The following is a 14,157-nucleotide window of genomic DNA, read 5'->3' on the forward strand; positions in this document are numbered from 1 at the left end:
TCCATCTGTGATTCTTTATCCTTCGGCTCTCCAAGCTGTTCTGGTACACTCTCGGCCTTCTCAATACCAGGCTCTTCTCTGTCTTCACCTTGACACAACGGTGGTGGGGCGCCAACAGAACGTGCTTCCTCACGTGGGCCGATCTTTGAAGCAGCTGCAGCTTCATCACACTGTGATGTTCCCCCTTGTATATCTATAGGGATATATTTGCATCGAAATCTCATTCTGTAATATATTGGCTATTTCAACGACACGTTCTAAATTCAAATGATTTTGATCAATCTTTAATTTACATGATTTCAGTTGAAAAAATTTGTGTTAGCGAACAGAATCGAACACATTTACCAGGTAAAAATACAACGAAACTGACCCAAAAATGAATATCAATTGTGAATCATACCAACTCTAATGTATATTTGAAACATCATTTTCTCCAGCAAACAACTTCTTACCTTTGACGGCATTCTTTTCTCTGGTGTTTTGCGCCATTGCTTCTGCGATACGAAATAGTTCCCCATAGCTCATCTCGTACACTTGAACATTAAAACAGATTAATGTAAATATATTTAACTGAATATATCATGTATTTTTCTTCATGGAATGCAATTTCAATAAAAATTAATCTTGCATTTCATATCAACTCATACTGATCAAGGCTACGACAGAAATTAGTTCACTAATTGTAATTCAAGGCAATGTATGCACTTTTTTCGCATTTCTCTTTTCCTACGACAATGCATGACGTATAATAACACGTCAGCCGCTGACACAGTCCTACGTCAAGAAAGACTGGTGTGCAACGAGTATTACAGGTGTACGATGACCAACTCATATTAAACATTTCACTACAGCAATTAAAATGCAAGGAATTGAAATATAGATTAAAAGTGTTACGATGCTTTATAGCAATCAACTGTGGGTTTTAATACCTAGATATAAACAAATATCGCCACTTTACATGTATATGTCATTTATACCAAAAAACTTAGCTGATACAGTCTCACAATTCAGATGATGGAATAAGTTATTATCTTACCACACATTCCAAGAATAGCGACGTTGCGATATTGGAGTTTATTCATTTCAGTGCAGAATAGAACTCGCGTATCCCTCTTTTCATCACCACTGAACACGTCGACCTTGATTTTTGTCAGAAGCTTTGAAAGTAAGCCGATTGTACCAATGTCAAGGTGTGATGGTTCGAATGCTGGCCTATATGGAATCAGGTTGGTGAATTGGATACACAGTGCTTCAGTGATAGGTAGAAGATCTTGCATGATCATCTGCAAAGCCATATCCACGAGCTCGGCTTTGTATATAAACTGTCCCTTTAAAGAAGGCAGCAACCCTGGGAATTAGAAGAAAATCTAATCATTCAAATGGTCAAAGATCATGTTGATACAAAATTCACTGATATGGAAAAATCTAGTTTCGACCTAGTGCGTATTCGTAGCATCGGATTAACGAAAATATATTATTGTTTTACACGTCTCTACTTCATAGATTAAAATTTGTACTTCATTCTTAATTTATTAATACATTTTGTAGAAGAAATGGAATGACGAAAATAATAATCATCCCGTAATGTCTGAATAAGCCCGTCATCCATACGAGAATGACGTCATTCAGAAGGTATTTCCACATTAGAAAAAAATCCAAAACACTTTTTTTTAAAATTGATGTTGTACATATTACAAGGTAAGAACCTAATAATGCATTGGGAAGTGATCTACCTTTGAAGTTGGTAGATCCCAAGGCTGCAGAAAGTTGTTCGTGTTTTTCCTTTAGATTTAATTTCTCTGCCACCTTGTTTCTCCATTCCCGTAGACTGTCAAACCGTTTCCCTTCGTCAAAAGCATCATCAGATTTGCATCTAATCTTTAGTTTCTTGCATATACTCTCCATTGTTTTTTGCGTGAGATGACGTGAGATCGATTCGAGTTCATCGTTCGACGGCCAGGCGTGATCTAAAGGGACGAACCATTGTTATACAAATTTTCAAAATAAAACCAAAATTTAATCAATGATAATATTGAATCAAGCCATTAATTGGCTTCATTTGAAAACATAATGTGTTTTGCCTTTATTTTTACTCATAATGTATTTTCAGTTTGAAGATGTTTTTATGACGTTTTAGGACGTTTTTAGAAATACATGCCAAGTGAACTTAATGTATGATATTTTTACCAATGTTTGTGGTCCTCTAAATAGTCCTGGTCGGCAACAAAATTTAATAAGAATTATTAATATAGACCCATGCCAGCAATAACAACCACAAATATTTAAAAATACATATAAAACATATTCTTCGGTATCCTCGTAAAATGGGTGGATTTTTCAAGAAAATATCTTTAGATATTTCTATTTTTGTAAAGAGGGGAATCAGTTCTTAAACCAGATGAAAAGCATCATGATTGAATTTAGATATTCCACGAAAAATAAGAAAAAGACTCATGTACTTTTGAAAGTTCATTGACGAGCGTTATAGTTAATAACTTGAAATTAATATCATATCTAAATCAATTTATAAAATGTAAATGATAATGAAGAAGAAATCGCCTTAGCCTACACCCCCCCCCCTCCCCTCCGTCGCCGCATGCATTAGGGCCGAGAAAGTGATTTACTTGCTGCAATATTCATATTCTGGTTTGCGCAAATGTCCCCCTCCCCCTTCTCCCTCTCAAGTCAAGTTTCAAAATATGCCACCGTTGAGGAGTCATTAAACTTTGTACGCTTAGGCGCGTTTTCATTATCTCGAGAGTTCTTTTATCGGGGCAGGTGGTATTTGATAACGTTCTTAAGCCCCGCCATTTTGTATAGGCTATATTATCCCTCTTTATTTGTTTTGTTTTGTTACCTGACTCATTTGATACAAAGAAGGCATCTTGAACCATCCTTCTGTATTGACTCATTCTAGATGTCGGTCTCTGCTGCCAATCAGCGAGCATTTGGTGAGTATCGAAGAGAGCCGTCTTGTTTTCACGGATAATTTCCTCAGCCTGAACTGGTTTAGTTTCAATCGCATCATAAATCCTCCTGTAGTGCTTCATCAATACCTGGTCCACACGCTGTTCAAGTGCTTGCATTTTCTCTACAGTTAGGTTCTTTACATCGACATCTGAAAGCCGCAAAGAAAAATTAAATGGAAATCACTGTCCCAAATGTCTACGATTCACATTATTTTTTCATCATCGTTTATATAAATACTAACTTAAAGGTATTACAAAGTTTTGGTATGGGGTCATGAATTTGGTTCAAATGAACATATTGGAAGCGATTTTACAATATTCAATGATCGTTCACACTAAAAAATAATGATACAAATTTGCACCCTATAGGGTGCAAACCGCTGCTACAATAGCGGCCACCTATAGGGTGCAATTTTGCACCCCAATTGGGGGTGCAAAATTGCACCCTTATTTGGGGTGCAGACTTGCACCCTATAGGTGGCTGCTATTGTAGCAGCGGTCTGCACCCCTAAGGGTGCTCGTTTGCACCCCAGTTTGGGGTGCAGACTTGTCCCATATAGGGTGCAGGGGTTTGGGGTCCACAATTGTTCCCTGAAGGGTGCATACATACACCCCTTGGGATGCAAGCAAGCACCTTTAGGGATGCAGATTTACAGCCTTTATGGTGTAGAATTGCACATTGCAGGGTGCAGATGCACTCTTTACATCACATTATAACCAATAAAATCATAAGATCAAACAATTTGTTTTCATATTGAAATCACATTTTATTGACAACATGAATGACCGGTTTCAGTTTACACTATGCATAGTGGGTAAGAGAAAATAACCACTTATGACACTGTTGCCATATATATGCGGTTTATCTTCTGCAATATCTAGACAAAAGTAACAAATAATATAAAGAAGTGATACAATGTGCGTGTAATATACCATGTTGGGCTGTTGGCAAACATCAACATTCTAATTTGAGGTACAAAAAAGGTGAAATCTACAATTACACCTTTGAATACAGTATGCTTTTCTTGCATGAAGTAAAGGCAAGAGAACAAACTTTAACAGCTTTAGTCAGGGAATCAACACCAATTTATTCTTATAAATGAAGATGACTACTGAAAATGTTATCTTCATTTATTCCATCAATTCCACCAAATAATTTGGGGACAGCAAATATATTGTACAAAAACTAAATTAATAATACTCTACAGGACATACAAGAATACTAGAATGCAAATCGATTGGAACTTATAGTAGTAAAAGAACAGTAATCACTTCTGGGCCCCGTTGCAGAAAATCTGATTTCGCTTGGAGAAGAAAACCTCTCTCTGTCACTATTTACAACAGAAATATAAGATGAGAAATGTAACTATTCTCATGATCAAGATATCTCTTTGAGCTGCATATCATATGTAGTTAGCTGCTTTATTATTGCATAAGGATACAAAAATCCTATTTTTTGTCTTGATAAAAATATAAGCACACACAAAACATACAATACTTTGGTAAATAGCACACTTCAATTATTTAAACAAAAATGTATTCCTATAGCCCAAGAAAATACACCTGTAAATGTGTATAGAAAAACAGTAAATGTGTAATACTTTGGAACCCCACATACATACATGTAGTTAGTCAATTTCACATGTCCATGTTTTATTTATTTCATAAATGTTCAGCCCTGATACAAGATATAAAGAGGTACAGTCAATATATGAAATTCTAATAAATGTATCAAGTTAAGCTAGCCTCAAGACAGAAATAATCACTAACCAGTTCATACCCGTGCATTTGACTAGCACAATTACTGTATTCCTGCACAGCCTATGTTTGCTTCTCTTTATTAATATAGACATAGGGCTCCTTGGCTCCAATCAAATAGTTCAACAAATCACCAGAAACATTATGTCCCTTTCATCAGACGAATAAAAGGAAAGGACATATTACTCGTGACTTTTTGGATTCAAATCCAGTGTACAATCTGACAGTTTTATCAGTTCTCGTGACAACAGTAGTCATATCAAAATCACCTTTCTTGCCATGCTGTTTCTTTGTAGCTTTCAGCTTTGCCTGTAAATGACTATTCCTCTGTTGTAGATCTTCAATTTGTTTTTGCTTTGCAACACATCCAAGGCAGGTACATAATATTTTATCACAATGTAGCCCATATGATCAGTGAGATGTGCACCAACAATATGATCAGATCTTTTCTCCTTATTACTTGAAGCTGTCTCATCAATTTCTTGGTGCTCATCAAGAGTAGAGGATCCATGAAAGTCAGGATCTCCTGTCAAGTCGACATCCTTTCTCTTCCGTTTACATGTTGATTTCCTCTTTTCTTTACTTGAAGCTGTCTCACTAACTTCTAGGTGCTCCTCAGCTGTAGAGGTTTCATGTGAGTCAGGATCTCCTGTCAAGTCGACATTCTTTCTCTTCCGTTTACTTGTTGATTTCTTCTTTTCTGGGCACTGAGGTCTTTCTCTTGGAGGCAGACGAGGAGATTTATGTGAAGACTGGTGTGCTGAGCTGTATCCCAGATTCATTGTTGGGTCTGGCCACGCTGCACTAGGTTGTCCATCTCGAAAGTGATATGAGCAAACCCTATCTCCATACGTTGGTTCCCAGTTTTTGCCATTTGGACGTTTTCGATTTATCGCCTTTATCCATCGTCGACGGCCGTCTGCATCTTTATTTTGCAAAGGAAAAGGGAATGGTACAAAAGGTGGTGTGCATACGCAGGCCCCATATTTCAGGCCATGTCTGTCACACAATTGTAAATACCATTTATCAAGCTTGAATGTACTGTTCGAGCACCCAATAACAGCACAGATTCTCCCCATGATGATAGTCTGATTGTAAAAAGAGAGAAAAATATTTCATGTTAACACAAATTATAATGGTTTCTATTTGGGCAGGAAAATATTTCTTCTTTCTTGGGAGAAAAAAAAAGAAGCTGATAGTCTGAATCCCCCCCCCCAAGAAAGGAAGAACATTAAATTATTGCCTTAATTAAGGTTAAAATCTCAATGATCATACAAATTTACCAAATAAATCTGCCTTGTTCCCTATAACACATGCTAGCTGTAATGGAATAAACAGCCCATTGGCATTGCCAAGAGGACATCAGCACTGCTTATGATGTCACTGGGCATGCAGGACAATGAAGGTGAATTTACAGCTGGCACAGTGGCAGCCTTCATTGTCATTGATTGAAAGAATTTTAACAGGAAGTGAAGTGAAACTATTTATTTTAGTCAATGGATAGGCATAACTAGAAGTCCAGTCCTTGTTATACGGTTTGTATACATTTTTTAAATTCAAATCGGTCTCAGTGTCTTTTGTTTCGATTACATAGACTAGAGATCTAGATCTAGTCTGAATTTAGTCACTCTTTTTCTTCACTTCAGTTCAATCAACATGATCAGGCAAAATAACAAACAAAATATGCGTAAGCAGGTAAGTTTAGATCATGTAGGCCATAATTATTTTAAGTGATATACAGGCTGAACTAGCAGGGAAGAGCCTTCATATGAGTTATTCTTAACACCGGTTATTAAATTTTAAAGTCAGAATCACGACCTTTTTTAACGATTGTCATTCGAAGCAGACGGCTTACACAAAATATACTGTATGGGGCAACAGTCGGGACACGGCATACTTTCGCCTCTGTGGAGGCAACTGCCGATTGCAAAGAAGAAAAATACTAAATCATTTGCTGACCACGTAAAAAACAAAAGAAAAAGAAGGAAAATATATCCAGTTACCTGCTCAAGATGATTTGTGGAAAAGGAATGATGTCATGATGTAAACAAATCGTATCTAGAACGTGATAAATGCTATCATTCCTCATTCACTGTTGTGTGTAAGCACAGCACCAACCAATATTTGTCCCAATTGATCCAGCGGAAAGGTCACGGAGGATTTTTCGCGCATGCGCATAATCTAACTACGAACTCGCTTATTAAAATCGGCAGTCGAACGGAATTAAAAGTCTCTGCAAAAGATCGACTGACTTAAACTTGTTTCATAAAACTTATAGTCCATGATTTTTCATGGAATAATAATAACGATGCATAAAAAGGGTATAATTGTTTATTGTTGTGTTATGTTGTTCTTGAAATATATACACAGACTTGAGAACAGATCAATCTTCAAACTACAGTATAATTTCATAATGCTTTGATAAAGACTAGTGGGGTGCACATTCTGCACCCTCCAAATTCTTGCACCCCTCAGGGTGCACATTTTACGTTGAATGCACTGAGTGCGCCCTATATGGAGCAGATTAGTACCCTCGGCCAACTACGCGTAATCTGCACCCCAAATGTACCCCTATTTCTTAGTGTGTTGTCGCAGTTGAAATCGAGTCTAAAGTGATGACATTGTAAATAATAAACTCTTTATGTTGTATAGCGCCCTCTCAAGACGGATATTACTATAGCTCTAAAACAATGTTTCTTGACTACGATCGACCGATTTGCTATTTCCGTTTGGAAATTATAAATCAGAACTGCATATTCTGAGATTTTCATGGTCGCAGCTATACCAAGGAATATCCTTAGGCGCTATTTGAAATATTTGAGATTTACCGGGAGCACCGGTAAATTTTTGATTATTTAATTTCTCGAAAGCAGATGTGTTTTAGGGGCTAAATTTTCTAGTGCTTATAATACATCCACAGGGGCATCCAAATATATCAACATTTAAAAGAATTATTAAAATCCAATTTTCAAAATTTCCCAAAACTTTGTATTACCTTTAAGATCAAATTCATTGATTTAGAGTAAAATTATGTTTTCCAGGAATCGGTGTTGCCCAAGATCACATTGATGTTTCATCAAAAGAATTGCATGCTTCTATACCCAGATGGCAAAGCAAAACCTCTAAAAAATATGATATTGTTCTGTCAACAAGACTTTGATCGGAGAAAAGATGTTGAAACTACGGGGAATAACACATGGTTTCTTGAAATGTGCATTTCAGTAATATCCTGTGATATCTCGTTATTATATATTTATCTGTCATTATATATCGCATCTTCAATTTAATGTATCCGTTTTTTCCCGAAATAAAATCTTTTGACCACATAGCTCAAGGTTAGCTTACAGTCGTACCAAAAACTTGATTTTTTTTTTGTTCGGGGGGGGGGGGGTTAAAATTCTTGTAATGTTACCTTCCAGTTCCAGATGTGTAGCTCTTTGTGGGACGGAAGAATAGTGAACTGGAAACATATAAGTGTATAATTGCAATTAGTACAGAGTGATGTAATGTGAGTAATTGTTGAATTTTGAAACAATGTTTACGCATTAAAAAATGGACAACTGCACCTTTGAGTTTTTTACGTTGCTAGTATTAAATGAAAAAGGTAATCAACTTTACCATTTTTCCCGATTACGTTATAAAACGACACACTTTAAAGTTATCCACATGCTTTTAGACTAAGATAATCGGAACATTTTAAGCTTATTTGAATCATGAGAGTAGCAGTAAATCACTTGTAAAAGTAAGTGGTATTGCATTTAAAATTACATGAATGTAATCAACTATCAGTATCTAAGTTTAGAATTTATAAAGCAAAAGAGAAAATAAAAATGACTTACGGTGTTTCTTTCTCCAAATTAAATAGGCAACGGAAGAGATGAGTATCAACACAGCAAACACTGAACAAATTAAACGAGAACTAGGAATGAGGGTAAGGAACAAATAACTATTTTAAACACTAAACTATTTTGGATTGCGCAAGGGATGGATATTCACCCCATCCCCGACAAATTTATACGAGAAAAATGATACTTGTATCTCAGTTAAGTGCATGAGGTAATAATTGCGAGACAAATTATATTTCAAAAACTTGATAAATTTTGCACTTTTCTCAACCACTCGTCAAATCGCAAATCTATTTTATAAAAAAACAGAAGGTTGGAATTCTGTAGCTGTGTTTTGCCATTTCGTATGAATTTGCAAATACAATATTGAAATCAAAATCATATGGATAGTTGACTTCTTGTTTCTGACCGCAAATACCTTAAAAGTGCATGGTTATTGCTCTATTTTTTTTATTCATGCCATTTCTAGTGCTCTTATAGGAACTAAAATTGCTATAAAGGTGATTTTAGACCCCAAAATGTGTGAAATAGCCAGTACGGTCCTACTAATTCAGCTTCACCTTTTAAAAAATACGGTGACTGTTTATCAATCAATTAATTAATAATAACAAAACACGGGGCGGCTGGTTGAGCGTATTACACTGTTGCTCATGAAGTTGGAATTTTTTTTTTACCCCAATTTAAGGAATTATTTTGACAATGATGTGTTCTTAATAGATCTAGATAATAGTATACATTCTCAGATTTTATGAATAATAATGTGCCAGTGTTTGTTTTGCGTGACTGCTAAAGCATGTATATGCTACCATGCTTATCAACTAGGGGACCTACTCCCGTCAGTCATAAATGACAGTAATGAGGATTAATGCCCCACGAAAGGGTACTAATATAGCACATCGACACGGTTTTGATCTTGGGTCCCCACGGTTACGAGGCCATTGCTTTGCCACTGAACCATGACTGTACGCAGCGGGGGCTAGGGTAGGGGGCAGTTCCCACAAATAAAATTGTTAAAAAACAGGAAAATGCAATAAATTATCAATAATTCATTGAATTTCCCCCCGGTCCTCAACAGAAAAAAAAAATCTGTGTGCCCATGCCTTGAGCCATAATGCATGGCCGTATAAGGCGTTATCTCGTCTTTTCAACGGCGGGTTCAAATTATCGAATATTTTTGGAGTACCACAAGAGATCGTTATATTTATTAATATTACAGCCGCCTCTGTAGCGCCCTCTATAACAAAACTCAACTAGGCCTATCCCTTTATTAATCCACAGGTAAAGTGATTCACGTCAATACCCCCCCCCCCCGCCTCATGTGCAAATCAGAGACGGAAGAAATGTTCATTTTGTAATATTTTTTGATGAGAATATGGACTGTGATTGGCGTGGGTATTATAACATTCCCCCCCCCCCCTCCCCCTCTGCCAAGGTCCAGATACGCCATTGCAACGAGTTCGCATTATTTAGAAGCGCTAAAAATATCACGATAATCATCTAGTCATTAGAAAGATCAGATGTATCTAATTACTATTGTTCGTTTACATTTCCATCAAGAAATGCATACTTATTCAAACCTCACTGTATGAACCTAGTGTAGGTAAATAAGAAAGACTTCAAAAGTAGGAATCTGCGTACACGAATATCGGCTTTATATTGAATTTGCCTATTGTGAATATCTTTAATCACATTATTGCGTAAATTGGTAAATTTGTTCATGTTTTTCTTCACAATAATTCTTAACCTATTATCTGAAAATACTTACAAATTACTATTATCACCAGAACAAAGGATTCAAATTTTTCTTCATCATGGAGTAGGACAGATGTGGATTTATTATCAGACGTTCCTGGAATGTTGAAAGCTACGCACGTATACAGTTCTTCGCTTTCACTAGTAGCAATCGTGAGTGTTTTGTTTTTTGTCCCGTCTGTGTTATTCGATTCTCTTATGTCTAATGGCTCTACCATTCTGGATCGATGCAGAAAAATTAGATTTAAAGCTGGATAGTACTTCATTGCTTCACATGTTAGAGTCATTCTGGATTTAGCGACGAGGGTGCAGTAGTTTGAGTCATATTGCTTGGTATTCAGACATTCCTGGATTGTCGGAAACGGTGTCACTGGCGGAGCTAAATTTCAAATACAAACAAGCAAACAACTGATTGTTAGAATGTTGATTTCTTTTTTTAATTCCTTCTGTCAAGACCTCAAATATATTAGATTGCCACTTCAACTTTACTAGTTTTGTTCTGGATTAATTTAATGCCTGTCTGTACTAGTTTGGCCAGGAGTGAGTAGACCTCCTTGCAAGGTCACTATCAGGTGGTTATCTCAGCAAATTAGCTCTCAAGTAACATTAAGGGGATCTTGGGGAACCAACAGGCACCAATTAGGCATTGTTTGCTATATAGAGGGCACAAGTAGCTATAAGTAGTGCAGTGGGGCTTTAAATGAAACTAAGTTTTTAAAAAGTTATTCGTGTAACAGTTTGTCAAAACCTTGAAATGTTACAGAAATTATCTCTGAATCTCTCTATCACGCACATATTTTTGTTGTTGAATTCTCTTCCTCTCTTTCGACCATACCGAATTACTGGCTATAGCACTTTCAATGTATTACTGTGCACATGTCATATATTGCTTAGATTCTACCCACAAATCCCAATGAACAACATTTTGTCTGAACAAAATATAACCCTGGAGAATAATGCATGATTTTGAAAGTGTGAAGGCTTTTTGGCTTGTCATACAAGGCAACTAGCCATACTATAATTACTTTTAATGAAGTATGCAGAAATCATTAGTTTAACCAATTGGGTTCTAAAATACATGAAACTATTTCAGATGTAATATTCTACTAACCAATCACATTGACAAAGGAGTGATTCCGAAAGGATATTTCAGTGTCAAAATCGGTCGCCTCACAAATGTATAGACCTTCGTGATGGATCTGTACCTCTTTGATGGCCAGCGAATAATCGTGGGTGATGTTGTACATGCCTTCGTCATATCCGGCTCCACTTATTTCAGCAACACCTTGGTTCTTTTCTATTACAACCAGACTTTCATTTGCTGAAGAAGTAGTTCCTTTTCTCCAAGAGACCCTTCTGGCCTTGATATGAACAGTACATTGCAGGATACCATATGCTTGTCGCATATGGAGAATGACTTGGGGATTAGTTGTGATTGCAGTATCTGGTTCAATGAAAATAGGGATAAGAATTCATTGAATCAATGCATAGAAAATGTTAAGCTGGTAAAAAGATTAACACGAAAGAGTACTTGTAAACCAGTCAGGAGAAAACAATATAATGATTCGATTTTTGCATTCCAGACATGCCAGAGGGCGTTTGAAAGGCTTACAACACAAAACCATCTACACCAGATGGACCATCTTGGTTTCAGTTGGTTAATACATGGTATTTATTCTTCTTTTTGTACTCTCCTAACCTGGTAGTATTCACCATGTTGTTAACATAATTATATCGAATATAACAATAGAACTGCTACAACAAGGCTAGAATGTAGCACCTAAATAACTGTACACCCCCACATTCCAAAGTCCCGCTGCCTGGCATTAGGTTTTCTTTATCTAATAATTTAATAAATCGTAAAAGCTTCCGCGCTTCGCGCGGGAGGGGAAAACTAAATTCAGACGAGAATTATTTTCGCGAGGGAGGGGGGGGGGGGACTGAATTTAGACAAGGATTAAGAGTCGAGAACAGTACAACAAATCGTCTTCTTTATCTAATAATTTAATGAACCGTAAAATTTTTTCGCGCTTCGCGCGGGAGGGGAAAAACTAAATTCAGACGAGAATTATTTTCGAGAACGGTACCACGAATCGTCTTCTTTCTCTAATAATATAATGAAACGTCAAAGCTTGGGGGAAACTCACCCCCCCCCCTGCACCGACCCCCTCCCCCCCCCCCCCAGCATTACGTCACTGTTGGTCACCATTACGTACCAATATTTGGCTCGCATAATTTCAAATTTGGGCCTCCCCCCCCCCCCTAAGAAATCCTGGATCCGCGCCTGGTCCTGTATATAAGGTTTTTTATTTATTTTTTTAATCCAAAAGCTTGGGGTAGGGCGAAACGCTCAAGTGGGACAGGAAGCTACTGGTCCTTCCCACCCCTCCTTACTCCGCTTTTGACTTCGCTGCTTCATCATGTTTGGAGCATTAAGCCGTACTCTATATATTCAAGAGGAATGTAAACCGCAACACATATTTTGACGGATACTTTACTTATTTTCTCTTTTATCTTTGTAATAATTATCACACATTTACTGAACTTACTTGCAACAGAAACGTCGGTGTAGTTATCGATCAATATTCCGATGTAATTAGAAACTGTGCAGTATATTCGTCCAGCATCTGCCGTCGAGACATTCTTAATGATCAAGGAATAATAATCGTCGATATCATAACTTCCATCGCTATATCGTGGACCAGACTTTGCGCCAACATGCCACAAAAGCAAGGGGGTAAGATTCTCAGGATCATGGCCTTTGTCCCAATACACTGCCCAAGGTTTTCCATAGAAGCGACATGTTAGAACTCCTTGGATTCCCTGGACGAGTGTTTTCTGAATGTCCGTATACACCAGGCCATCTGGGACTGGCTGTGAAGATCCTGTGTGTAATTCACAATACAAACTAAAGGTAATTTATTGCCATGTGATGAAGTAGGTCTAGCTTATAACTGTCAGGACCACTATCCCGAAACAAAAAAAGAAATAACTCGTAACATCAGACAACTTCCTCAAGAGTATTTGAATTAGTGGGTAGTTGTCCCGTAGGATGGGCCGGGTTAGTTGTCTTAGTCATACGATCCCTTCATACACATCTAGAAAGATAATCCATGACTGCAGCGAACCCCATTTGTTCAAGCTAATGATGTCCCCCCCCCCCCGTCCCCAAAATATTCTCCAAAATGATTTTACAAGAACTGAGCATGAATACTATAAGAAGACAAAGAATAATATGTCCTATGAAACGTGGTAATATGAATTCGATTTAAAGGGATCCGGTAACTTTGTCTCAGATTTGGAAATAAAATTATGGATTTAGCTCATGATGCGATTATAATTATAAACCTTAAGGTCAGTCATGAACCCCATGACTTTTACAAGCCGATCGCCTGTCTGATTATCAAGATATTTATGATTAGAATTTCAAATTTTGAAAACCGTTCGCCTAACGGTTTTCATAACACTACAGTCTATTGGGGAAAACGAGTATGGTAAAACCGGTCACTCATTGACCGGGCATGGTGGCTCAGTCGTTAGAGCGCCCGCCTCATGAACGGGAGGTCGTGGGTTCGAACCCCGGCCGAGTCATACCAAAGACTTATAACAATGGGACCTTCTGCCTTCTAGCTAGGCGCTCAGCATATTAGATTGGAGAAGGGTAGTAATAACATATTATGTTATGCAGGGCCCGCTGGAAGAACAGTTTCATAACTGAAGTGGCTACCCTGGGTAAATAAAAGTTATTATTATTATTATCAAAGATTTTTACTTTTTTGATCATTTTGAAGCGCCCTTTTTGTTAGGGCTTCAATATTACACCATATCACAGA

General features: G+C 37.2%; 1 protein-coding gene across 1 annotated transcript; it reads right to left on the reverse strand.

The window, feature by feature from the left end:
• Positions 1-4,037: 4,037 nt before the first annotated feature.
• On the reverse strand, positions 4,038-5,884 carry LOC115928444. Its single transcript, XM_030995604.1, has one exon. It carries the CDS (start codon positions 5,804-5,806, stop codon positions 5,027-5,029), a length of 780 nt encoding a protein of 259 aa, XP_030851464.1. The 5' UTR covers positions 5,807-5,884; the 3' UTR covers positions 4,038-5,026.
• Positions 5,885-14,157: the final 8,273 nt, after the last annotated feature.

This window comes from Strongylocentrotus purpuratus, unplaced genomic scaffold (genome assembly GCF_000002235.5).
Source record: "Strongylocentrotus purpuratus isolate Spur 01 unplaced genomic scaffold, Spur_5.0 spur5_scaffold_3, whole genome shotgun sequence".
Lineage (NCBI taxonomy): Eukaryota > Metazoa > Echinodermata > Echinoidea > Camarodonta > Strongylocentrotidae > Strongylocentrotus > Strongylocentrotus purpuratus.

Coding starts and splice junctions, on each gene's coding strand:
- LOC115928444 (XM_030995604.1), bottom strand. CDS start 5,806: ATGGGGAGAATCTGTGCTGTTATTGGGTGCTCGAACAGTACATTCAAG.